This window comes from Oncorhynchus gorbuscha, linkage group LG03 (assembly GCF_021184085.1).
Source record: "Oncorhynchus gorbuscha isolate QuinsamMale2020 ecotype Even-year linkage group LG03, OgorEven_v1.0, whole genome shotgun sequence".
In the NCBI taxonomy this organism is placed as follows: domain Eukaryota; kingdom Metazoa; phylum Chordata; class Actinopteri; order Salmoniformes; family Salmonidae; genus Oncorhynchus; species Oncorhynchus gorbuscha.
This window is the reverse complement of record NC_060175.1, coordinates 80,737,099-80,763,357: the sequence shown is the minus strand read 5'-3', so window position 1 is coordinate 80,763,357 and position 26,259 is coordinate 80,737,099. Positions and strand designations below refer to the sequence as shown.

General features: G+C 41.9%; 2 protein-coding genes across 5 annotated transcripts in view; both read right to left on the bottom strand.

The window, feature by feature from the left end:
- LOC124032015 (anoctamin-7-like) overlaps positions 1–23,275 on the bottom strand; it is a 47,516-nt gene extending 24,241 nt beyond the window's left edge. For both annotated transcript variants that reach the window (XM_046343952.1, XM_046343953.1), the window contains exons 1-8: positions 23,148–23,275; positions 3,722–3,936; positions 3,052–3,190; positions 2,555–2,754; positions 2,231–2,338; positions 1,981–2,117; positions 1,764–1,821; positions 1,481–1,591 (exon numbers count right to left, since the gene is read on the bottom strand). In XM_046343952.1, the coding sequence (XP_046199908.1) occupies positions 1,481–1,591; positions 1,764–1,821; positions 1,981–2,117; positions 2,231–2,338; positions 2,555–2,754; positions 3,052–3,190; positions 3,722–3,874 (906 nt within the window). In that variant the 5' untranslated portion in view covers positions 3,875–3,936; positions 23,148–23,275. The remainder of the gene's footprint in view (positions 1–1,480; positions 1,592–1,763; positions 1,822–1,980; positions 2,118–2,230; positions 2,339–2,554; positions 2,755–3,051; positions 3,191–3,721; positions 3,937–23,147) is intronic.
- LOC124032013 (pleckstrin homology domain-containing family M member 2-like) overlaps positions 20,772–26,259 on the bottom strand; it is a 56,878-nt gene continuing 51,390 nt past the window's right edge. For all 3 annotated transcript variants that reach the window (XM_046343949.1, XM_046343950.1, XM_046343951.1), the window contains 3 exons: positions 24,284–24,463; positions 23,448–23,564; positions 20,772–23,300 (listed from right to left, as the gene is read on the bottom strand). In XM_046343949.1, coding sequence (XP_046199905.1) covers positions 23,163–23,300; positions 23,448–23,564; positions 24,284–24,463 — 435 coding nt within the window. In that variant the 3' untranslated portion in view covers positions 20,772–23,162. The remainder of the gene's footprint in view (positions 23,301–23,447; positions 23,565–24,283; positions 24,464–26,259) is intronic.

Here is a 26,259-nt window from a genome sequence, read left to right as displayed (position 1 = left end):
ACAGGACAACGTTCGTAAGCACACAGCTAAGACTACACAGGAGTGGCTTTGGGACTTGAAGGCCGGACTTGAATCCGATCAAACATCTCTGGAGACCTGAAAATAGCTGCGCAGCGACGCTCCTCATCCAAACTGACAGAGCTTGAGAGGAACTGCAGAGAAGAATGGGAGAAACTCTCCAAATACAGGTGTGCCAAGCTTGTAGCGTTATACCCAAGAAGACTCGAGGCTGTAATCGCTGCCAAAGGTACTTCATCAAAGTACTGTGTAAAGGGTGTGAATACTTATGTAAATGCAATATTTCAGTTCTTTATTTTTAATACATTTGCAAAAATGTCTAAACTTCTTTTTGCTTTGTCATTATGGGGTATTGTGATTAGATTGATGAGGGGAAACAATTTAATCAATTTTAGAATAAGGCTAACGTAACGTGTGGAAAAAGTCAAGGGGTCTGAATCATTTCCGAATGCACCGTATACAGACACACCCTATGTGTTAGTATAAAATCAACTATATATACACCGAACTTGTCTGATGCTTTAAGCACACTGTTTCATTTAATAATTAAGACACAAATGACTCAAGAAAGAGCCTGATGGTCACACTGTGTTAAAAAACAAATCCAGCGAATGCCTGAGTGACTGGCCCACGTTGTCTTGATCTTCTCCCTACTGCAGCGAAAAGGCACCACATAATTTCAGCCATTTAGTTACTTACTTGTTTCTGACTGAAAGGTTTGGTTACCGAAATCCCTAATTTATTTAGGAAAAATTCCCTATTCCCTCAACCCTTGCACTCTGAGTGAAATTGCTTGATCCGACATTTTGCCTTTGCATGAGGCTTGGTGCTCACAAAATCAGTAGGCTATTTAACAAACACAGAAGGCAACAGAAGCAAGATCTGCCTTATCTCTGTAGACATATATGGATTATTTATCAAGCCAGACACATTTAACATTTAGGCTACTGATTATAGACATACTTAAGTTGGAGATTCCTCTTGCCTCAATTTTCTAAGACAGTTAGGCTACGGTTGTTTCCTCGTCTCTGCCTCTCCTGCCTCCACCACATTCTTCTCAATCCTAATAAGCGTGTTAATTTTGCTATTATGCACATAGCAACATAGGAAAAGGCGCCAAATCTACAGTGCAAGATTGTTTCAAAACTGCGGACAGCGACCGTACCCAAACGGGAGAAAGCGCATTAAAATAATATTAGATTTATTAGTGTTGTACCATTATTTGTACATAATATAACCATATACAATTTCATTATCACATGTCTTAGAGTGATGGACTGTGCTATCCCCGTAGCCTCTGCAATGGATTAGTCCACTGAGACAGGCGTGAATTAGACAGGATTCTTGTGCACCATGCAAAAAAATAAAGAAAGAAAGAAGAAATCTCGGTCGACCAACAGCCTATCGACCAGTCAACTAATGGTGTCAGCCCTAGCGGTGGTACATTAAGAATGTCTCTGACCTCATGCAAGGGAAACGCTGCAGTGTATGCCCCCTCGTTGAGCAGTCGAGCCACGCCCACCTCTGCTCTCTTCCTCTTGCCGTACACCGTTCTCGCCAGAAGCTCATACACCTGCCATGGACAGCCAATTGGCCATATGAGAATGACATAGTCTGAAGTAAAGCATTTTTGACCACATATAGGTCGGCCTATATACAGTACAGTATGTCCATCTATTCCTGGTGTACATCCATCATTATCCAACAAATGGGTAAAGATGCAGAAAGTCAATGAATGCACTCACTATACGGTGTCTCTGTGTGTTAGTAAAGTAGGTGTCATGGTTCTCACAGCCGAGGAACCTGAGAAGTGACAAACAGAGCGAGATTAAACCTGTAGTCCTTTACAACTTACAGTAACAGGGTCTTTTATAAAGGTCAGCACGCAATGTGGCTCAACTAATTGTTGAGGATTAGCAATCAAATCCGATATCAGGAAGTTTCCGGGATGTAGGGACTCACTTCTCCATCTTTGACTTGCGAAAGGCACAAGTGTAGTAGTCCAGTGGCCTGTTTGGCAGGGACTCCGCCATGAGGTTGGGAATGTATAGTTTCCGAAGGATCCGGTCAGAAGTGTTGAAGTTTGGGTTCGGTTGGGCCTGCGACACAAAAACAACATTCTCCGTAACACTCCACACACCATAGTATCGGTTTTATCGTATTTTGCACTACTGTATTTTGCACTGTCATAAAGTGTAGTGTTAGCACTGACCTGTAGGGGTGCTCTCAGAATGAGCTCCTCTGCGTAATACACCAACACATCCCAAGGGGCGCTCAGGTTCAGATAATGGATGGTTTTTTTCTCGCTCGCCATCTCCTCCTAGTGCCAAACATCAATCATTACAGAACATTCACAAAATTATGAATTATATGTTACAGTGTGCTGCAGCATATAAGCATTATTAGATTGAACAGTAAAACTGTCAACAGAGCATTAGCATTAAGAAGGAACGATTGTTATTGGGAAAGTAGAAACACTAGATCTAACCACTAAGTCTTGTGGAGCTAGGTGAGTTAGTAGTGTATATTATATTACCTTTTCCAGCAGTATGCCGGCATTCTGCAGGTTTTGGGTGAATTTGTTCCTCCATCGAGCCAGCTGAGCCTTTCTCCGCTCAGACCTGCTGCTCCCCTCCTCTGCCCTGGCTCCGACCTCCTCCGGACCGCTGGTCTCAGATTGGCCCCTCCATCTGGAGCGATGCTTTCTCGGTTTCACCTCCCATACTAGAACAAAGTCTGATTCAGGATCAGTCAGACAAAGCCATAGGTTAGAGTTTGATTGGTGGCTTGTTCTTTATACTGTCTGTTACCAGGGATCTGCCACTCGTTTCCTGGAAAGCTACTGGGTGTGCAGGCTTTTATTCCAGACCTGGACTAACACACCTGATTCAAATGATTAAGGCCCAAAGTGAAGACCATAATTATTTAATTATTTGAAAAAAGGTGATTTTAGTGCTGTGGTGGAAACATTCAAGTCAAGCAACTTAAAGTAAAATGTAATACTGTATAGATATACAGAAAGCCTAAAAGCACCTATTTTGGTTCTTCCATCTCTAAAGTAGTTCCCCCCTAGTGGTTGTTCCGGTCGGCTACTCGTTTTATCACAGTGTATATAGATGGGGTCATCCTCATCATCGTCATTATCATCAGAAGAAGCCGCTGCAGCTGAAAGCTGAAAATATTTCCGTTATATAATGTATATCAATATAACGTCCATTTACATATCAGATAAATAAATAGGACAGAAAAATGGCTGTAATGACAGTGAAATCTAATTGTGTCCTCGTGTTACTATTGTATTTGTATTCTTATTTTTAAACTCTGCATTGCTGGGAAGGGCTCTTAAGCAAGCATTTCACGGTAAAGTCTATACCAGTTGTATTCGACAAATAAAATGTGACTGATTTGGAACGAGCTGTAGCTATTGCAGTAGGCAACAGCACAAAAGCTTTATTCGCAATATTGATTTTAGATTCAATCACCACAAAATAACATTTTCGTCAAAATTAAAACACTGTTTTTAGGGAAAATATTTTTGGGGGATCATATTGACATCAATACAACTATATGAGGAGAAAGCTTGAAGTCAAATCAGCACTAACCCCCATTCAAGATGCACTGCAACATTCAACATTCTGGGTAAGTCATCATCAGAGCAGCAATTGGATGAGACCAAATCAGGGAGGGAGTGGGGGACACTTACATATCTTGGTGGGATGAAACCCCCGTTCTGCAGACTCCCATAGCTGTCTGTGGTTTGGGGTTCGCCCCGATTGCCCGTCACGTAATCCAGATCGAGCAGCACCTCCCTGTCACCTCCTGTGGCCAGGAGCAACTCCGAACCCTTCCTCAGCATGTTGAAGAAGACGAGGAGGGTCTGCGAGTGTCCGTCTCTAGTCAGTCAGTCTGCTTAGAGAACTACGAAACACAACATACATGCATAAACATACAAACTGTATGTCACATGCACCGTATATATACACTCAAACTCTGATGAAGGTATTCATGCAGTGTTGTCATGCAGGTTCATTAATTAATTGCTATCATTCAAATGAATCAAATCAGATTAAATGAAAAGGAAGAATGGATACATTATTCCAGCAAGAGATGGAGGAGTGGAGGGGCGAAATGACAGGATACTTCTACCTCAGTGGAGAGGGGGCTGGAAATAGGAGAGAATAACGGGTGGATCTGCAGTAATCTCTGCCTCTCTCCCTCGCTCTATCTCCTCCTCTCCACAGGGAGAGAGCCGAACAGAGTAGAATACCGTAATCCTACCAGAAAAGAGGCAGCCGAGTTTTGCTCCATCACTCTCAGCAGAGGAAACATGCACATGGCCCCATGCCAATAAATAATCTAACACCCAATAAGGGAGAGGACCAGCATTATTTTAGGGGTGGTGATGGATGTACGGCATATGAGAAGGGAAAGGGTTTATCAGATCTTCCTGTCGGAGTGTATTGCCCCAATCTTAATTACTACACACATTGTGTGCGTTGGTTCTCGCACACTGGTACACACTCATGAATAATAGGGGGGGGGGGGTACATTTATGATTGTATTACTTCCCCGACCATAACGTCAACTAATCTACATGGGCTTCAACACAGAAGGGGAGAAGCGGTCGAGGGGGAGACAGTGTCAGTGTATGTTCCACTCAAACTGGGACTCCTGCTTTTACTACAGATGAGGAAAGACAGATCCTTTGTGCTCATTAAAAACAATGAGTAAGTAGTTACCATGACACCAACCACCAGCCAAGATTACACAGCGCAACTGCATTCTCATGCATTCTTCTGTATTCTCATGTGTCAGAAGGAGCTCCTTGTTTCCAGTATGTCACAAACTGGTTCATGATTCCTGATTGTTACAAGTTTCTGCATTTCCTGAAAGGTAACATTACAGTTGCTAAACTTCTTGCTGAACTGATGTTATAAACCACAGTATTTATCATTTTTTTATTCACTCTGACAAAATTGCCTCTAAGCCGTGGAAAAGGGAACAGATCAGCTGTCCAGTCTGTTTGAACACACTGACAGACCGTACAACTCTTTGAAGTGGACACAACTTCTGCATCAGCAAATGCAGGGATGAAAGTGGAAGCAGCAGCACTGAGGTTTCCTGCTGCCGGGAGACGTTCAGCAGGCGCCCCACACTGACCAAGAACTCAATGCTGGAAAAGATGGAGAAGCTGAGGAAGATGACTCTACTCAACACTACTCAACAGCACTCTTGGTTATCCGTACGCCAGTCCCGACATGTTTACTCTTGTAGGGTCCAGGAGGAAGGCAAAGGCTGTCAGGAGTGTAAGTGGTCCTACTGCCAGTCTCAATTTAGAGCTCATCTGAATGTCCCTCTGTTACAGAAGCACACTCTGGTGGGTGTAGTGGTCAAGGAGCTGCAGCTGGAGAAGCTGTGTCCCCAGCATGACAAACTGCTGGCCATGTACTGCAGGCTTGAAAGGTGGATCTGTTCTCTGTGTGCAGCCGATGTCACCAAACAGCTGAGATGGAACATGTGGGTTTCCATGGGTTTCCATTTGTATGTGGAATGTCAGAAAATGATTGTCAGCGAATAGCTCCATGAACAAGCCCTCTAAATGCACAACTGGAAAAGTGAAAGTAAATTATAGGTGGTTGGAACGAGAGTGGTAGGTATAACAGTTCTGTCTAATACACCCAACATGAGACTCAAAATGTGGGTCAGTATGGTCATGTAATATATAACATGTAACATATTGGGGTGTTAATCCTTACAAACTGAAATGTATGGATTTGGTTGTGGTTTGTTCCCAAAGGATCTCCTGGCAGTGGAACAGAGAAAAAAAAGTACATGACATTACTGAGCCACCATTCAGTTTGCCAGTGGAGGCTCATCCAGGGAGGAGGATGGTGCTCCTCATTAACGTACTATATGTTACACAATAGACACCTGGTGATGACAAATTAATAGACTGAAAAAAAGGATAGTACGTGCTATATAGTATAATCTAAATGAGAAACTCTAGTTAACCAACCACAATCAACTACACATTTTTAAGACATCATTGAGGATAATTGGCAGAATCTACCACACACCGAAAACCGATTAATGAAAGTTCTGGAGGCTAAATGCAAAACTGGAGAAAATGGAAAAAGTCTCCATATTGTCGTTTTAGAGAATTTGTCAGCACATCCTATCGGCTTCACAACCACAGACTGTGTAACCACGCCAGCCCAGAATCTCCACATCCGGCTTCTTCACCGCCGGGATCATCTGAGACCCACCACCCGGACAGCTGATGAAACTGAGTTGTATTTCTGTCTGTAATAAAGCATTTTTGTGGGGAAAAACTCATTCCCAGGTGAGTGGGCCTATGCCCTCCCAGGCCCACACATGACTCCTGCATGCTTTGTTGACTATGAACTTTGTTTACCCAACTGTGGGACAGACTATGTTTGTTCCCACACTCGGGACTCTGATTCTCTATTGGTTACACGGACTCATGGCCCCCCATCCTATTCTAACCACTTCTCGCCAGCTTTGTATTCATGTTACCTGATGAAATAGATATATAATATGATTTTGTTGCCATCAAATGTCATAAATCAACATTGCAGAGCTCTCCCTGTCCTCTGCCGTGCCTTGATTCTACTGTTGCTATCCCCAATTCTGACATGTGCTCTGATATTGGTTCACTGATGGATCAATTGAAAGTGTGGATCAATTGAAAGTGTGGGTTCACAGCTCCAATCCAGATGCGTTGGTCATTACGTCGTTAAGAAAGAGTGTTTTGAATACTGATGTTAACCTTTCTGGTTATGACCTTTTTCGGGCAAGACAGATCTTCCAAAGGTGGGAGAGTGGCAATCTTTACCAAGGATCACCTTCAGTGCTCAGTTGTCTCCACCAAGTCTGTCCCCTAACAATTTGATTTGCTGGTTTTAAGCATTCAACTTCCAAATAGCTTTTTGTTGACTGTTGCTGGGTGTTATCGTCCTCCATCAGCACCGGCCTGTATCCTACCTGCCCTAAACTCTCTGCTGGCCCCTTACACTAAGTCTCAATTTGTCCTGCTAGGTGATCTAAACTGGGACATGCTTAAACCACCTGACCAAGTCCTAAAACAATGGGACTCCCTAAATCTTTCTAAGATTATTAATCCTAATCCCACTAGGTATGATTCCAAACACCTAGAAATGGCTACTCTCCTCGATGTCATCCTTACAAATAATCCTGATAACTGTCAGTCTGGTGTTTTCTGTAATGACTTTAGTGATCATTGTTTTACAGCCTATGTTCGTAATGGCTGCAGAGTGAAACGACCTGTTCTGATTTGTCATAGACACCTGCTAAAAAACTTTAATGAGCAAGCCTTCCTTCATGACCTGACCTCTGTAAATTGGTACAGAATCAGCTCGAAGACACTTGGACCTTTTTCAAAATATGTTCAGTGATTTTGTTAAACACACCCCCATAAAGAAAATGTGAATTAAAAACAGGTTCGGCCCCTGGTTTGACAGTGATCTTGCAGAGTTACGCCACCTCAAGAATTGCATTTGGCGAAAGGCTTGGCACACGCATACACAGGCTGACTGGCTATTGTTCAGGCAAATAAGAAATAAGTACACTCAGGCTATCCGGAAGGCCAAAGTTAGTTACTTTAAGGAGCAGTTCTCTCTCTCTGTGGGTCAAACCACAAGAAGTTCTGGAAAACGGTTAAAGACCTGAGAATAAACGCTCCTCCTCACAGCTGCCCATGTCCCTTAAAGTTGATGTGGTTGTTACTGACATGAAGCACATGGCTGAGCTTTTTAATCACCACTTCATTAAGTCAGGATTCCCATTTGACTCAGCCATATCTCCCATCCCTTCTAATGCAACTAGCCTCAATGCTCCTCCCTCTTTTCCCTCTGCCCCTTTACAAAGTTTCTCCCTGCAACCGGTCACTGAGTCGGAAATGCTAAAGGAGCTCCTTAAACTTGACCCCAAGAAACCATCTGGGTCAGATGGTTTAGACCCTTTCTTCTTTAAGGTTGCTGCCCCTATAATCTCCAAGCCTGTCTATCCTCTCTGGGGAGGTTCCCATTTCTTGGAAGGCAGCCACAGTTCATCCTTTATTTAAAGGGGAAGATCAAGCTGATCCTCACTGTTATAGGCCTATTTCTATTTAGCCCTGTTTATCAAAAGTGTTGGAAAAACTTGTCAATAATCAACTGACTGGGTTTCTTGATGTCTACAGTATTCTCTCTGGAATGCAATCTGGTTTCCGCTCACGTTATGGATGTGTCACTGCAACCTTTAAGGTCTTCAATGATGTCACAATTTCCCTTGATTCTAAGCAATGTTGTGTTGCTATTTTTATTGACTTGGCCAAAGCTTTTGATATGGTAGACCAGTGGTCACCAAACTACGGCCCGCGGGCCGGATACGGCCCGTCAGCACATTTGGCCCGGCCCTCTGAACAATACCAGAGACGCCATCAAATTTTTTTCCTATTTGGCCTCCAGAAAAAAAATCCTAGGCCCGGCCCTGTCAAAGAGAGAACGGAATAATGGCGAAAAGGTTAGGTAAGAGAAAAATTGATTCAGAATGCAGGGTATTTAACCTGCAGTGGACAAACGATTATTTTTTTGTTCAATGCAAAGAAAAGGCTGTTTGTCTCATCTGTCAAGAGACGGTGGCGGTATTCAAAGAATACAATCTTCGCCGACACTATGAATCCCGTCACAAAGACAAGTACGATAGCTTGCAAGGCCAAATACGAGCAGACAAACTCTCAAAGCTAAAAAGTGGACTACTATCTCAGCAGAATACATTTGTACGCCAAGCTCAGCTGAACCAGGCATCAGTTCGGGCCAGCTTTCGGGTTGCTAAACTGATAGCAAGAAGCGGTAAGCCTTTCACTGACGGAGAGTTTGTTAAGAAATGTATGGATGCTGTCGCGGAGGAGGTGTGTCCCGAGAAGAAAGATGCATTTAATGCCGTAAGTCTGTCGGCGAGTACAATCACCAGACGCGTTGAAGAAATCGGGAGTAATGTATATGCCCAGCTGCAGCAGAAGACGAAAGAATTAGACTTTTTTCATTAGCACTGGATGAGAGCACGGACGTGCAAGACACAGCGCAACTGCTCATTTTTATTCGTGGAGTTAGCGCAAACTTTGAGATATGCGAGGAGCTGGCAGCCCTCCAAAGTCTCAAAGGGACTACAACGGAGAGGATATTTTTGACAAAGTGTGCCAAACCATGGAGAAGTTGGACCTGGACTGGTCAAAGCTAGCTAGCATCACGACTGACGGGGCTCCTAGCATGGTGGGCGAAACTCGCGGTCTAATAGGACGCATGAACCGGGAGTTGGAAAAAGGGGTCTCACCGCCCCGCTACGAGTCCACTGCCTAATTCACCAGCAAGCACTGTGCTGCAAAGTGTTGACGTGGGATTCTGTAATGAAGGTTGTGGTGTCGTGCATAAACTTCATCAGAGCAAAGGGACTTAAACACAGGCAGTTCCAAGAATTCCTGTCTGAACTGGAGTCTACGCACGGAGATGTGCTGTACTACACAGAGGTCCGATGGCTGAGCCGGGGCAGAGTTTTGAGGCGTTTTACGAGCTGCTACCCGAAATTAACGCATTTCTTCATTTAAAAGACAAAACGGTCCCAGAGCTGATCGACCCAGAATGGAAATGGCACCTCGCATTTTTAACAGACGTGACAGAAATACTTAACAGCCTTAACTTGCAGCTACAAGGCGAGGGGAAACTCATTTGCGACATGTATTCACACATAAAAGCATTTGAGGTGAAATTAGCGCTGCTTTTGGAACAAGTGAAAAAGCGCAACTTCGTCCATCTTCCTGCTACCCAAAACCTGTCGACAGAGAACCCAGCGGTCCCGTTCCCAGCTGAAAAGTGCGTGGAAGCACTGGAAATGCTGAAGGCGGAGTTCGGTGTGCGATTCAGTGAACTACATGTTCATGCAAAAGAAATCCGTCTTTTTCAGAACCCCTTTGTTGCCGACATTGATGAAGCCCAGCCTTCATATCAGTTTGAGTTGGCTGAGTTACAGAACTGTGATGTTCTGAAAGACGCATTCAAGCCCAACAGTCTCATTGACTTCTATGCCGCCCTCCCAAACGACACATATCCAAACATCAAAAAACACGCAATGAAAATGTCCAGTTTTTGGCAGCACGTATATCTGCGAGAAAACCTTTTCTCGCATGAAACTGCTGAAAACCCCGATGAGATCAAGATTGACAGATAAACATTTGCATCAGTGCTTGAGACTGGCTGTAACTAGAATGGAACCTGATATTCAACTTCTCACCAGCCAGATGGAGGCCCACAGTTCACACTGATGAACATACATAGGTAAGCTCACTTTTCTGACTTGAATGAGTCATTCTGAGCATAAACAAATATAATCATAATAAAATATACTGGGATAAAATCCATCTTTACAACCATACTGGTAGTGAAATGTATTGTGCTGTGTAGGTGCTGTATCACTTAGTTCAGTTTCTCAACCTGCTTCTTTTGTGGTTTTCACAGGGAAGTTGATGAGAGAGAGCTGCAAACAGCGGTGTCTACAAGCCTACTGGAACCTACAAAAGGATTATAAGGAAGGAACACAAGAACTTTAAGAGACTGCTCATATGTGTCAGAGAGATTCTGCTCTGACAACTGAGCTGAACTTTTATCTGTTAAGATTGTGCATGGCACGACAGAAAGTTAATGTTCCATGGCTTTTTTTTCTATGAAGAACCCAGAGAGAGTTATTTAGTTATTATTTATTTCCTGTTTTTTCTGTGAAGAACTCAGAGAGGGTTATTTAGTTATTATTTATTTCATTAATAGTGTTATTATTTGTTTCCTGACTTTTTTTCTGTAAAGAACCTGGAAAGGGTTATTTGGTTATGTGTGGCTTTCTGGAAAACAATAAATTTTTTAAGCTCCCCTACGATCGTCACACTTTTTCTGTTACAAACTGACACCGGCCCCCCATCAGAGAAGGGAAAAGTTATGTGGCCCTCACAGGAAAAAGTTTGGGGACCCCTGTGGTAGACCATTCCATTCTTGTGGGCAGGCTAAGGAGTATTGGTGTCTCTGAGGAGTCTTTGGCCTGGTTTGCTAACTACCTCTCTCAAAGAGTGCACTGTATAAATTCAGAACATCTGCTGTCTCAGCCACTGCCTGTCACCAAGGGTGTACCCCAAGGCTCGATGCCAGGATCCACGCTCTTCTCAATTTACTTCAACAACATAGCTCAGGCAGTAGGAAGCTCTCTCATCCATTTATATGCAGATGACACAGTCTTATACTCAGCTGGCCCCTCCCCGGATTTAGTGTTAAACGCTCTACAACAAAGCTTTCTTAGTGTCCGACAAGCTTTCTCTGCCCTTAAACTTGTTCTGAACACCTCCACAGGTGTGATTGCTCTCCCCACAGGTGTGATTGCAACCTCTGAGGGTTTAGAGCTTGAGGTAGTCACCTCATACAAGTACTTGGGAGTATGGCTAGACGGTACACTGTCCTTCTCTCAGCACATATCAAAGCTGCAGGTTAAAATTAAATCTAGACTTGGGTTCCTCTATCGTAATCGCTCCTCTTTAGCGAACAAACTAACCCTGAATCAGATGATCATCCTAACCATGCTAGATTACGGAGACGTAATTTACAGTGCCTTGCGAAAGTATTCGGCCCCCTTGAACTTTGCGACCCTTTGCCACATTTCAGGCTTCAAACATAAAGATATAAAACTGTATTTTTTTGTGAAGAATCAACAACAAGTGGGACACAATCATGAAGTGGAACGACATTTATTGGATATTTCAAACTTTTTTAACAAATCAAAAACTGAAAAATTGGGCGTGCAAAATGATTCAGCCCCTTTACTTTCAGTGCAGCAAACTCTCTCCAGAAGTTCAGTGAGGATCTCTGAATGATCCAATGTTGACCTAAATGACTAATGATGATAAATACAATCCACCTGTGTGTAATCAAGTCTCTGTATGTTTGTCTGTTAAAAGCGCAGAGAGCATCATGAAGAACAAGGAACACACCAGGCAGGTCCGAGATACTGTTGTGAAGAAGTTTAAAGCCGGATTTGGATACAAAAAGATTTCCCAAGCTTTAAACATCCCAAGGAGCACTGTGCAAGCGATAATATTGAAATGGAAGGAGTATCAGACCACTGCAAATCTACCAAGACCTGGCCATCCCTCTAAACTTTCAGCTCATACAAGGAAAAGACTGATCAGAGATGCAGCCAAGAGGCCCATGATCACTCTGGATGAACTGCAGAGATCTACAGCTGAGGTGGGAGACTCTGTCCATAGGACAACAATCAGTCGTATATTGCACAAATCTGGCCTTTATGGAAGAGTGGCAAGAAGAAAGCCATTTCTTAAAGATATCCATAAAAAGTGTCGTTTAAAGTTTGCCACAAGCCACCTGGGAGACACACCAAACATGTGGAAGAAGGTGCTCTGGTCAGATGAAACCAAAATGGAACTTTTTGGCAACAATGCAAAACGTTATGTTTGGTGTAAAAGCAACACAGCTCATCACCCTGAACACACCATCCCCACTGTCAAACATGGTGGTGGCAGCATCATGGTTTGGGACTGCTTTTCTTCAGCAGGGACAGGGAAGATGGTTAAAATGGACGGGAAGATGGATGAAGCCAAATACAGGACCATTCTGGAAGAAAACCTGATGGAGTCTGCAAAAGACCTGAGACTGGGACAGAGATTTGTCTTCCAACAAGACAATGATCCAAAACATAAAGCAAAATCTACAATGGAATGGTTCAAAAATAAACATATCCAGGTGTTAGAATGGCCAAGTCAAAGTCCAGACCTGAATCCAATCGAGAATCTGTGGAAAGAACTGAAAACTGCTGTTCACAAATGCTCTCCATCCAACCTCACTGAGCTCGAGCTGTTTTGCAAGGAGGAATGGGAAAAAATGTCAGTCTCTCGATGTGCAAAACTGATAGAGACATACCCCAAGCGACTTACAGCTGTAATCACAGCAAAAGGTGGCGCTACAAAGTATTAACTTAAGGGGGCTGAATAATTTTGCACGCCCAATTTTTCAGTTTTTGATTTGTTAAAAAAGTTTGAAATATCCATTAAATGTCATTCCACTTCATGAATGTGTCCCACTTGTTGTTGATTCTGAAATGTGGCAAAAGGTTGCAAAGTTCAAGGGGGCCGAATACTTTCGCAAGGCACTGTATAGATTGGCAGGTAAGGGTGCTCTCTAGCGGCTAGATGTTCTTTACTATTCGGCCATCAGATTTGCCACCAATGCTCCTTGTAGGACACATCACTTCACTCTATACTACTCTGTAAACTGGTCATCTCTTTATACCTGTCGCAAGAGCTACTGGTTGATGCTTATTTATAAAATCTTCTTCGGCCTCACCCCCCCCCCCTACCTGAGACATCTACTGCAGCCCTCATCCTCCACATAAAAATACCCGTTCTGCCAGTCACATTCTGTTAAAGGTCCCCAAAGCACACATATCCTTGGGTCGCTCGTCTTCTCAGTTCGCTGCAGCTAGCGACTGGAAAGAGCTGCAACAAACACTCAAACTAGACAGTTTTATCTCATTCTCTTCATTCAAAGACTCCATCATGGACAGTCTTACAGTTGTGGCTGCTTTGCGTGATGTATTGTTTTCTCTACCTTCTTGCCCTTTGTGCTGTTGTCTGTGCCCAATAATGTTTGTACCCTGTGCTGCTGCCATGTGGTGTTGCTACTATGTTGTTGTCATGTTGTGTTGATACCACACTGTGTTGTCATGTGTTGCTGCCATGCTATGTTGTCGTCTTAGGTCTCTCTTTTTGTTGTCTTGTCGTGATGTGTGTTTGGCCCTATATTTTTATTGAAATTATTTTTTATTTTTAATCCCATCCCCTGTCCCCACAGGAGGCCTTTTGCCTTTTGGTAGGCTGTCATTGTAAATTAGAATTTGTTCTTAACTAACTTGCCTAGATAAATAAAAGGTTAACATTTAAAAATATATATAATAATAATTTTAAAAATTGCTGCGCCACTGCCCAGTCATGTGAAATACATAAAGTTGAAGTCGGAAGTTTACATACACCTTAGCCAAATACATTTGAACTCGGTTTTTCACAATTGCTGACATTTAATCGTAGTAAAAATTCCCTCTCTTAGTTCAGTTAGGATTACTACATTATTTTAAGAACTTGAAATGTCAGAATAATAGTAGAGAATGATTCATTTCAGCTTTTATTGCTTTCATCACATTCCCAGTGGATCAGAAGTTTACATACACTCAATTAGTATTTGGTAGCATTGCCTTTAAATTGTTGAACTTGGGTCAAACATTTCGGTTAGCCTTCCACAAGCTTCCCAGAATAAGTTGTGTGAATTGTATCCCATTCCTCCTGGCAGAGATGGTGTAACTGAGTCAGGTTTGTAGGCCTCCTTGCTCGCACAGTCCCTTCTGCAGCAAAGCACCCCCACAACATGATGCTGCCACCCCCGTGCTTCATGGTTGGGATTGTGTTCTTCGGAGTGCAAGTCTCCCCCTTTTTCCTCCAAACATAACGATGGTCATTATGGCCAAACAGTTCTATTTTTATTTCATCAGACCAGGGGACAATTCTCCAAAAAGTATGATCTTTGTCCCCATGCGCAGTTGCAAACCGTAATCTGGCTTTTTTATGGCGGTTTTGGAGCAGTGGCTTCTTCCTTGCTGAGCGGCCTTTCAGGTTATGTAAATATAGGACTGTTTTTTCTGTGGATTTACATACTTTTGTACCCGTTTCCTCCAGCATCTTCACAAGGTCCTTTGCTGTTGTTCTGGGATTCATTTGCACTTTTCGCACTAAAGTACGTTCATCTCTAGGAGACAGAACGAGTCTCCTACCTGAGCGGTATGACGGCTGCGTGGTCCAATGGTGTTTATACTTGCATACTATTGTTTGTACAGAGGAACGTGGTACCTTCAGGTGTATGGACATTTCTCCCAACATTTTTTTTCCTGAGGTCTTGGCTGATTTCTTTTGATTTTCCCATGATGTCAAGCAAAGAGGCACTGAGTTTGAAGGTAGGCCTTGAAATACATCCACAGGTACACCTCCAACTGAATCAAATGATGTCAATTAGTCATTTCAGGTAGTTAATTGGCCCCAATTAATTACCTGAAATGTTTGACCAAAGTTAAACAATTTAAAGGCAATGTTACCAAATACTAATCAATTCGCCTTTTAAAATGATAAACTTGGATTAGCTAACACAACATGCCACACCATTGGAACACTGGAACACAGGACTGATGGTTGCTGATAAATGGGCCTCTGCACGCCCATCTAGATATTCGATTTAAAAAAAAAAAAAAAAAAATTGTATTTTATTTTTGTATTTTTGTTTACAGCTACAATAGTCATTTACAACATTAACAATGTTTACACTGTACAGTCATGGCCAAAAGTTTTGAGAATGACACAAATACTAATTTTCACAAAGTCTGCTGCCTCAGTGTCTTTAGATATTTTTGTCAGATGTTACTATGGAATATAATTGCAAGCATTTCATAAGAGTCTAAGGCTTTTATTGACGATTACATGAAGTTGATACAAAGAGTCAATATTTGCAGTGTTGACCCTTCTTTTTCAAGACCTCTGCAATCCGCCCTAGCATGCTGTCAATTAACTTCTGGGCCACATCCTGACTGATTTGTTTTGTTCCCCGAGCCACTTTGCCTTATGGCAAGGTGTTCCATCATGCTGGAAAAGGCATTGTTCGTCACCAAACTGTTCCTGGATGGTTGGGAGAAGTTGCTCTCGGAGGATGTGTTGGTTGTTACCATTCTTTATTCATGGCTGTGTTCTTCGGCAAAATTGTTAGTGAGCCCACTCCCTTGGCTGAGAAGCAACCCACACATGGTCTCAGGATACTTTACTGTTGGCATGACACAGGACTGATGGTAGCACTCATCTTGTCTTTTCCGGACAAGCTTTTTCCGGATGCCCCAAACAATCAGAAAGAGGATTAATCAGAGAAAATGACTTTACCGCAGTCCTCAGCAGTCCCATCCCTGTACCTTTTGCAGAATATCAGTCTGTCCCTGATGTTTTTCCTGGAGAGAAGTGGCTTCTTTGCTGCCCTCCTTGACACCAGGCCATCCTCCAAAAGTCTTCGCCTCACTGTGCGTGCAGATGCTCTCACACCTGCCTGCTGCCATTCCTGAGCAAGCTCTGTACTGGTGGTGGCCCGATCCCGCAGCTGAATCAACTTTAGGAGACGGTCCTGGAGCTTGCTGGACTTTCTTGGGTGCCCTGAAGCCTTCTTCACAACAATTGAACCGCTCTCCTTGAAGTTCTTGATGATCCGATAAATGGTTGATTTAGGTGCAATCTTAGTGGCAGCAATATCCTTGCCTGTGAAGCCCTTTTTGTGCAAAGCAATGATGATGGCATGTGTTTCCTTGCAGGTAACCATGGTCGACAGAGGAAGAACAAATGATTCCAAGCACCACCCTCCGTTTGAAGCTTCCAGTCTGTTATTCGAACTCAAACAGCATGACAGAAGGATCTCCAGCCTTGTCCTCGTCAACACACACACAGGTGTTAACAAGAGAATCACTGACATGTCAGCTGGTCCTTTTGTGGCAGGGCTGAAATGCAGTGGAAATGTTTTTTAGGGATTTAGTTCATTTGCATGGCAAAGAGGGACTTTGCAATTAATTTCAATTCATCTGATCACTCTTCATAACATTCTGAAGTATATGCAAATTGCCATCATACAAACTGAGGCAGCTACCTTTGTGAAAATGTATATTTGTGTCATTCTCAAAACTTTTGGCCACGACTGTATTACAGATCAATTTGATGATATTTTTATGGACAATTTATTTGAGCTTTTCTTACAAAAACAAGGACATTTCTAAGTGAGCCCAAACTTTTGAATACAGCTTTTCAAACACCAAATGACACCTCTTAGATTAATTTTAAAGAAACAAACAAAACTGAAGCAAAACAGGAAATAAAATAAAAGGCTGTTGAGGGAATAGCCTAGTCCTTACTCTCCATAGTCTACGTTGCAATACGCCATCCATCAACGTTGTTCATTAACTTTGCTTAGAACACCTGTAATCAGGTCATTAAAACAAAGTAACTAAGACCTGCTCTTTAAAAGTTAAGGTTTTAATTATTTTATTAATGTAGTCCTATTCACAAGCCTTTTTTCATACATTCATTATCATATGTACAATATAAAAACATTCAATACATGCAGGATTTAGTGTGATCAAGGGTTAGCATACAATAGATTAATCCCATTATTGTTTATATAATAAAAAAATAACTGCTAAAACAATATACATACAGTACCAGTCAAAAGTTGACACACCTACTCATTCCAGGGTTTTTCTTTATTTTTACTATTTTCTACATTGTAGTGACATTAAAACTATGAAACATATGGAATCATGTGGTAACCAAAAAAAGTGGTAAATCAAAATATATGTTTTATTCTACATTATTCAAAGTTGCCACCCTTTGCCTTGACAGCTTTGCACACTTCTTGGCATTCTCTCAACCAGCTTCACGAGGCAGTCACCTGGAATGCATTTCAGTTAACAGGTGTGCCTTGTTAAAGTTAATTTGTTGAATTTCTTTCCTTCTTAATGCATTTGAGCCAATCAGTTGTGTTGTGACAAAGTATGGGTGGTATACAGAAGATAGCCCTATTTGGTAAAAGACAAAGTCCATATTATGGCAATAATAGCTCAAATAAGCAAAGAGAAAAGACAGTCCATCATTACTTTAAGACATGAAGTTCAGTCAATGCAGAATATTTCAATAACTTTGGAAGTTTCTTGAAGTGCAGTCGCAAAAACCATCAAGCGCTATGATGAAACTGGCTCTGATGAGGACAGCCACAGCAAAGGAAGACCCAGAGTTACCTCTGTTGCAGAGGATAAGTTCATTGGAGTTAACTGCATCTCAGATTGCAACCCAAATAAATGTAACAGAGTTCAAGTAACAGACACATCAACTGTTCAGAGACTGGGTGAATCAGACCTTCATGGTGGAATTACTGAAAAGAAACCACTACCAAAGGACACCAAAAAGAAGAACAGACTTGCTTGGGCCAAGAAACACGAGCAATGTACTCAGTAGAAATCTTTCCTTTGATCTGATGAGTCCAAATTTGAGATTTTTGGTTCTAACCGCTGTGTTTGCGAGACGCAGAGTAGGTGAACGGATGATCTCTGCATGTGTGGTTCTTATCGTGAAGCATGGAGGTGGTGGTGTGATGTTGTGGGGTGCATTGCTGGGGACAAGGCACACCCAGAATGGCTACGACAGCATTCTGTAACGATTCACCATCCCATCTGGTTTGCTTAGTGAGAATATCATTGGTTTTCAATAGGACAATGACCCAAAACACACCTCCAGGCTGTGTAAGGGATATTTGACCAAGGAGAGTGATGGAGTGCTACATCAGATGACCTGGCCTCCACAATCACCCGACCTCAACCCAATTGAGATGGTTTGGGATGAGTTGGGCCACAGAGTGAAGGAAAAACAACGAACAAGTGCTCAGCGTATGTGGGAACTCCTTCAAGACTGTTGGAAAAGCATTCCTCATGAAGCTGGTTGAGAGAATGCCAAGAGCATGCAAAGCTGTTATAAAGGCAAAAGGGGGCTACTTTGAAGAATCTCAAATATATTTTGAACAATTTTGGTTACTAGATGATTCCCTATGTGTCATGTCATAGTTTTGATGTCTTCACTATTATTCTACAATGTAGAAAACAGTCCAAATAAAGATAAACCCTGGAATGAGTAGGTGGCTGAACTTTTGACTGGTACTGTAGATATAAAAACTAAATGTAAGAACTAGTCAATAAAAATATGTAATCCACCATCGGCCAGCAATGTCCAACATTCAAATTACTGTTCATAACAACAAACTTCACTTAACTCTGCATACGATTCCAAGATGCTTCATATTTCCTTTCCTCAATCAAATATTGACAAACTTTTCAAATACCGTTCAAAAGTTTGGGGTCACTTAAAAATGTTCTGTTTTTGAAAGAAAAGTGCAATTTTTGTCCATTAAAATCACATCAAATTGATCAGAAATACAGTGTCGACATTGTTAACCTCTTGAAGCTAGGGGGCAGTATTTTATGTTTGGAAAAATAACATTCCCAAAGTAAACAGCCTATTTCTCAGGAAAAGAAACTAGAATATGCATATAATTGACAGATTAGGATAGAAAACACTCTAAAGTTTCCAAAACTGTCAAAATATTGTCTGTGAGTATAACAGAACTGATATTGTAGGCGAAACCCTGAGGAAAATCCAATCAGGAAGTGCCTCTTATTTTGAAACTTCTCTGTTCCTATGCATGCCTATCCTCCATTTAAAGGGATATCAACCAGATTCCTTTTTCTATGGCTTCCCTAAGGTGTCAACAGTCTTTAGACATAGTTTCAGGCTTTTGTTCCTCCTGCTGTTATTGAAAACCCTACACACTCGGTTGATATATTATCAAATATATATTTTAAAAACTACCTGAGGAATGATTATAAAAAACGTTTGACATGTTTCTGTGGACATTATGAAGACTATTTGGAATTTCTGTCTGCGTTGTCGTGACCACTCTTTCCTGTGGATTTCTGAACATAACGCGACAAACAAACAGAGGTATTTTGGGTATAAAAATAATCTTTATGGAACAAAAGGAACATTTGTTGTGTAACTGGGAGTCTCGTGAGTGAAAACATCCGAAGATCAAAGGTAAACGGTTAATTTAATTTCGGGAACAAGCTTCCTGATGCTACGTGTACATAATGCTATGCTAGGCTATCGATAAACTTACAAACTTTTTGCTTTCGCTGTAAAGCATAATTTCAAAATCTGAGACGACAGGTGGATTAACAAAAGGCTAAACTGTGTTTTGGAATATTGCACTTGTGATTTCATGAATATTAATATTTTTTAGTAATATTATTTGACTGTTGTGCTATGTTATTCAGCGGTTTCCGACGAAAATGATCGCGCGACAGGGATGGTAGCGTCAAGAAGTTAATGCTGTATATGACTATTGGAGCTGGAAACGGCAGATTTAAAAAAAAAAATGGAATATCTACATTGGCACAGGGAGGCCTGTGTTCCAATGGCAAATTGTGTTAGCTAATCCAAGTTTATTATTTAGAAGGATAATTGATCATTAGAAAACCCTTTTGCAATTATGTTAGCAGTTTAAAACTGTTGTTGAGTATCTGGAAATCAGCATTGTGGGTTTGATTACAGGCTCAAAATGGCCAGAAACAAATACCTTTCTTCTGAAACTCATCAGTCTATTCCTGTTCTGAGAAATTGCGGCTATTCCATGTGAGAAATTGCCAAGAAACTGAAGCTCTCATACAACGCTGTGTACTACTCCCTTCACAGAGCAGCGCAAACTGGCTCTAACCAGAATAGAAAGAGTGGGAGGCCTCGGTGCACAACTGAGCAAGAGGACAAGTACATTATAGTGTCTAGTTTGAGAAACAGACGCCTCACAAGTCCTCAACTGGAAGCTTCATTAAATAGTACCCGCAAAACACCAGTCTCAACGTCAACAGTGGGCGACTCCGGGATGCTGGCCTTCTAGGCCGAGTTCCTCTGTCCAGTGTCTGTGCTCTTTTGCGCATCTTAATCTTTTCTTTTTATTGGCCAGTCTGAGATATGGCTTTTTCTTTGCAACTCTGCAACATTAATTTACAACATTAACAAAGTCTACACTGTATTTCTGATCAATATGATGTTATTTTAAAAATGGACAATTTTTTTTTGCTTTTCTTTCAAAAACAATTAATTTTCTAAGTGACCCCAAACTTATGAACGGTAGTGTATAAGTACCGTAATTGTACATTTCTCTAAAATAGACTTAAGTATAGGATAGGTACCAACAAAAGACGAAAGGAGATATAAAATGACAAGTCAGTTGAAACTAAAATGTAGGACACGGTTAACCCTGGCTTGAGGTGTTGGGTCTTTTCTGCATGGGATCTAGGCTACTACCTTTAAATTATTTGTACCATTTCTAACCTGAGATGCAAAATGCTAGGATGTTGGCTTCCCACGCCTACAGAAAAAGCAGAATAGAGGCAAGACCACAATGCTCAAAGCAGAGAATATGTTTACTACTATAACTATAATGCAATGGTTAGACAAGGAACACACATAGGTCTTATACTGACACTTAAACAGTGTGTGTATTATGACTTGTCAGAAGCCCAATTCTCAACAGCAGTATAAGGCCACATTCAAGAGTAATACTTTATTTGGTAAAAATTGGGCCTGAGGCCAATATCTCCAATCAAATTAAGGTAATGAAAAAGGCCACATGATTATCAGGAGCAACTGGCAATGAAGCTGACATCCTCCAGAAACCTTCTCCTGATGATAGAGCAATTCCAGGATAGCAATTCCAGGATAGCAAATGGCATTGGATAAATTCTCTTCTCGCCAATAGCAACACAAAAATTGAATTTTGACATGTCTACATCAGCAATTAGCTACATTGTCAAAATAATATTTGTGAGGATGATTTGCTTTTACTTATGTATGAATAGAATATGAGGTGGGGGATAGATTGTTTCAGAGGTAAATTGGATTGATGCAATGACAAATCATATGAATGAAGTAGTATAATCACTAGTCAACTAGATTTTTCCCTAATGCATATGGATTGATTGTAGTATAACTACAAGCAATGGTCTGTTGTGTCTCAACAGCGATATTACCACTTCATTGAGTGTTCTCCCAATGGGACGAAATAACTAACTACGACCTTCTCTTCTGAGCAACATCAAAACTACAGGGAGAATAATAAAGTAGGGATGCACTGATACCTCCACTAGACGTAGAACATAATGACATTGACACTTCCCACATCTTGACCAGGCCACTCTCAACATCTAAAACTGCAATGACAGACACTCGCCTGATAAAGGAGTACTCACTCAAATAACAATGACTAGAACAAAAACAATAAAATTAAAGTAAACTTATCCCCTTTATAAATTGCACACAATTACACTACAATAACAAGTCGTGTTACAAATAAAGAACTATTTGCTTAAAAGTAAAACGCAACACTGAACATGAACTTTGCACACAACCCCAATGAACTTATCAGTCCCCTCAAAATCGAACAACATGGACCAAACCCAAAAGCAATGTGCAATCTCGCATTCGATGGCAAGTTAGTCTCTCCTCTCATCATTCTTGTTAAAAGTGTATCCATGCTAGGTTATCCCATTCCCCGCTATGATACTCCAATACTGACTTTGACCTGCCAAACCATCATAACTAAAAGTGGAAAACCCAATGGTAAACCAACATGGCTGACAAAGGCAATAGACGAGTGCTGTTAACGTCACAGTCCAAGTGGTAAACTCTCCATAGACATTCTTCATAGTTTAGGCCACTTCAAGTGACCGTCGATCCTTGAGCAAAATATCCATCACAACATGTGCATTGGAGAGAAGGGTTGAGTTTTGTGAGGTATTTTTCAATAGACAACCTATATAAGCGGAAACCAATGTATGTCTGGATTCATGGAGGGATGGGCAATGTACATTTGAGTACGGATTGATTATAATATAAGTCAATACTATACTGCACCATACACCACACTATAAACGTCGTGCAGTCGTTAAGGTTCAAAATAACACCTTAAAGCTGTTTGCGAACAACATCTTATTCTATTGGGTAAGGGGTGCACTTCCTACCCTAACGTCCGGCTTGATATTTGTGAAGGCCAGGAGTGTGAACTGAGATTCAAACTGACATTCGTCTCGCTACATCTGATGATGATGATGCGACCCCTCGTATACTTATAATCTTCATGATGTACACAAAACGGAGAGTGTGTTTCCCTCTATTTGGCTATTGTCATAATTAACAGGTTTGGTGTGAATTCCATTAAAACTCTGTCTCCCAAACAAATTCAATTCAATGATCGAAAAAAATCCTCATAGAAAATAATGGTCCATTTTCTATCCACTTCCAGAATTTACAGATTTTGAATGCGATTGACCCGAATCCTGGTGTTTAGAGTAGGAGTGCTAGTGAAAGCCTTTTGTCCTATATGTCCGTCCACCTGTCTGTTTGTCCGTCAGCACCAGGGCTCTCTCTGGGCGCGTCCCCGGGCAAGGCTGTCACTCCTCTGCCAGGCGCTCCTCATCAGAGCCAGGGCATCGCCACAACGCTTCTGCACCAACGGCTCTGACACCCTCCTACGAGGCAGACACACCTGGATCATCACAATAAAATGAAAGAGGGGTGGGGGAAAAAAAGTGCGAGAAAGAGATTGAGAATGAGACACAGGAAATCATGTTATTGATATAATGCTTTTACCGTCACAGCAAATCCTTTCCTCTTCCATTCTTCTCTACCTTACCTGGAAAATGTCTCTCCAGACACTCTCTAGTGCCTCCAGCAAGCGGTCTCTTTCTTCACAGCCACTGAAGTACAGCACCCAGGGAGGCAGGAACTGAGCTCGGTCCGATGCAAACTCCTACACACAAAGAAAGAGAGATGGGAAGAGAATGTGAGGGAGAGGTCAAGACAAGAGACATACAGAGGGAGAGAGTAGAGAGTGAAAGAAAGAGAAAAAGAGAAAGGGAGAATGAAAGAATGTTAGAGAAAAAGAGTATGGGGCAAGATAAATAGTCAACTCCAATACCTGTCAATGCCTTTCTAATTTCCCCTCAGGGATTAACAGTAATATTTAATTGAGAAGAAAAATGGATGGGATGCACATCTTTCCAGTTTGAAGATTAAGGTGTTAGTTGATAATCAAAACAGGAGGACCCAAGGCATTCTTCATTTAATTTGAGAAACAGGAAAAAGTATCTGCACATTTCCAGTCAGATGCAAATGTATTTTAATAGTAGCTGAGCTTTCAGTCAGTCGATCTTCATGATAGCTCATCTACTTTTAAAATACATTTTCATCGGACTGGAAGTATGCCGAGACCTTTTCCTGTTTTTCCAGTTTAGCATTTTGCCTCCAGCACCTATACTAATCGTTTTTGGGTGTGCGGTAGATTCAGCCTATTATCTACAATATTCTTCATATAAGTAAAATGCCTTTATAGTGGTGGCATGTTCAATAGAACAAATTCAATTTGTTCAGAACATTTAATTGAGACACAGAAAGAAAAGACTAGAGAGCACAGGAAAGTGAGGACAACCGCCATTTGGTCAGAGGTTAGGCAGGCATGAGGTCACTCACAACAACACAATACTCCTTGTCATCCTCCAGGCTGACAGAACTAATGTCAGAGAGCTCAGCTCCGCCCAGTGAGCGGAAGAAGCTGGTCTGGCAGTCCTGGTGGCATGTCAGCAACTCCCTGTCCGTCACCACCAGGCAACAGGGGATACACGGCGTGGGCGGATCTCCCTGGGGGATCACCTGCAGTCACAGAGAGAGGGGTAAATAATGAAAACATTTATATTGGGGGGGGGGGGGGGGTCATCTAGGGAAACCAGTCTAATATAATTCTAAAATACAGACATACAGTTGAAGTCAGAAGTTTACAAACACTTAGGTTGGAGTCATTAAAACTAGTTTTTCAACAACTCCAGAAAGTTCTTGTTAACAAACTATAGTTTTGGCAAGTCTGTTAGGACATCTACTTTGTGCACGACACAATACATTTTTCCAACAATTGCTAACAGACAGAATATTTCACTTACAATTCACTGTATCACAATTCCAGTGGGTCAGAAGTTTACATACACTAAATTGACTGTGGCTGTAACTTGTTGACGCTACCCATCCCGGTAGCGGGATAATTGTCATCAGCAACCGCTGAATAGCATAGCGCCACAGTCAAATAATATTACTAAAAAAATCTTCATATTCATGAAATCACAAGTGCAATATAGGAAAACACAGCTTAGCCTTTTGTTAATCCACCTGTCGTCTCAGATTTTAAAATTATGCTTTACAGCGAAAGCAATCCAAGCGTTTGTGTAAGTTTATTGATAGCATAGAATAACATTATGTACACTAAGCATTAAGTAGCTAGGTCACTAAAATCAGAAAAGCAATCAAAAAAATAGTTTACCTTTGATGATCTTCGGATGTTTTCACTCAGGACACTCCCAGTTACACAACAAATGTTCCTTTTGTTCCATAAAGATTATTTTTATACCCAAAATACCGACGTTTGTTTGTCGCGTTATGTTCAGAAATCCACAGGAAAGAGCGGTCACGACAACGCAGACGTATATTCCAAATAATATCCATAAATGTCTACAGAAACATGTCAAATGTTTTTTATAATCATTCCTCATGTTGTTTTTAAAATATATTTTCTATAAAATGACCTTCTTGATCTAAATCAGTCAGGTTTCAAGACTAGTCATTCAACTGAGACTGCTCTTCTCTGTATCACGGAGGCACTCCGCACTGCTAAAGCTAACTCTCTCTCCTCTGCTCTCATCCTTCTAGACCTATCGGCTGCCTTCGATACTGTGAACCATCAGATCCTCCTCTCCACCCTCTCCGAGTTGGGCATCTCCGCGGCCCACGCTTGGATTGCGTCCTACCTGACAGGTCGCTCCTACCAGGTGGCGTGGCGAGAATCTCCTCACCACGCGCTCTCACCACTGGTGTCCCCCAGGGCTCTGTTCTAGGCCCTCTCCTATTCTCGCTATACACCAAGTCACTTGGCTCTGTCATAACCTCACATGGTCTCTCCTATCATTGCTATGCAGACGACACACAATGAATCTTCTCCTTTCCCCCTTCTGATGACCAGGTGGCGAATCGCATCTCTGCATGTCTGGCAGACATATCAGTGTGGATGACGGATCACCACCTCAAGCTGAACCTCGGCAAGACGGAGCTGCTCTTCCTCCCGGGGAAGGACTGCCCGTTCCATGATCTCGCCATCACGGTTGACAACTCCATTGTGTCCTCCTCCCAGAGCGCTAAGAACCTTGGCGTGATCCTGGACAACACCCTGTCGTTCTCAACTAACATCAAGGCGGTGGCCCGTTCCTGTAGGTTCATGCTCTACAACATCCGCAGAGTACGACCCTGCCTCACACAGGAAGTGGAGCAGGTCCTAATCCAGGCACTTGTCATCTCCCGTCTGGATTACTGCAACTCGCTGTTGGCTGGGCTCCCTGCCTGTGCCATTAAACCCCTACAACTCATCCAGAACGCCGCAGCCCGTCTGGTGTTCAACCTTCCCAAGT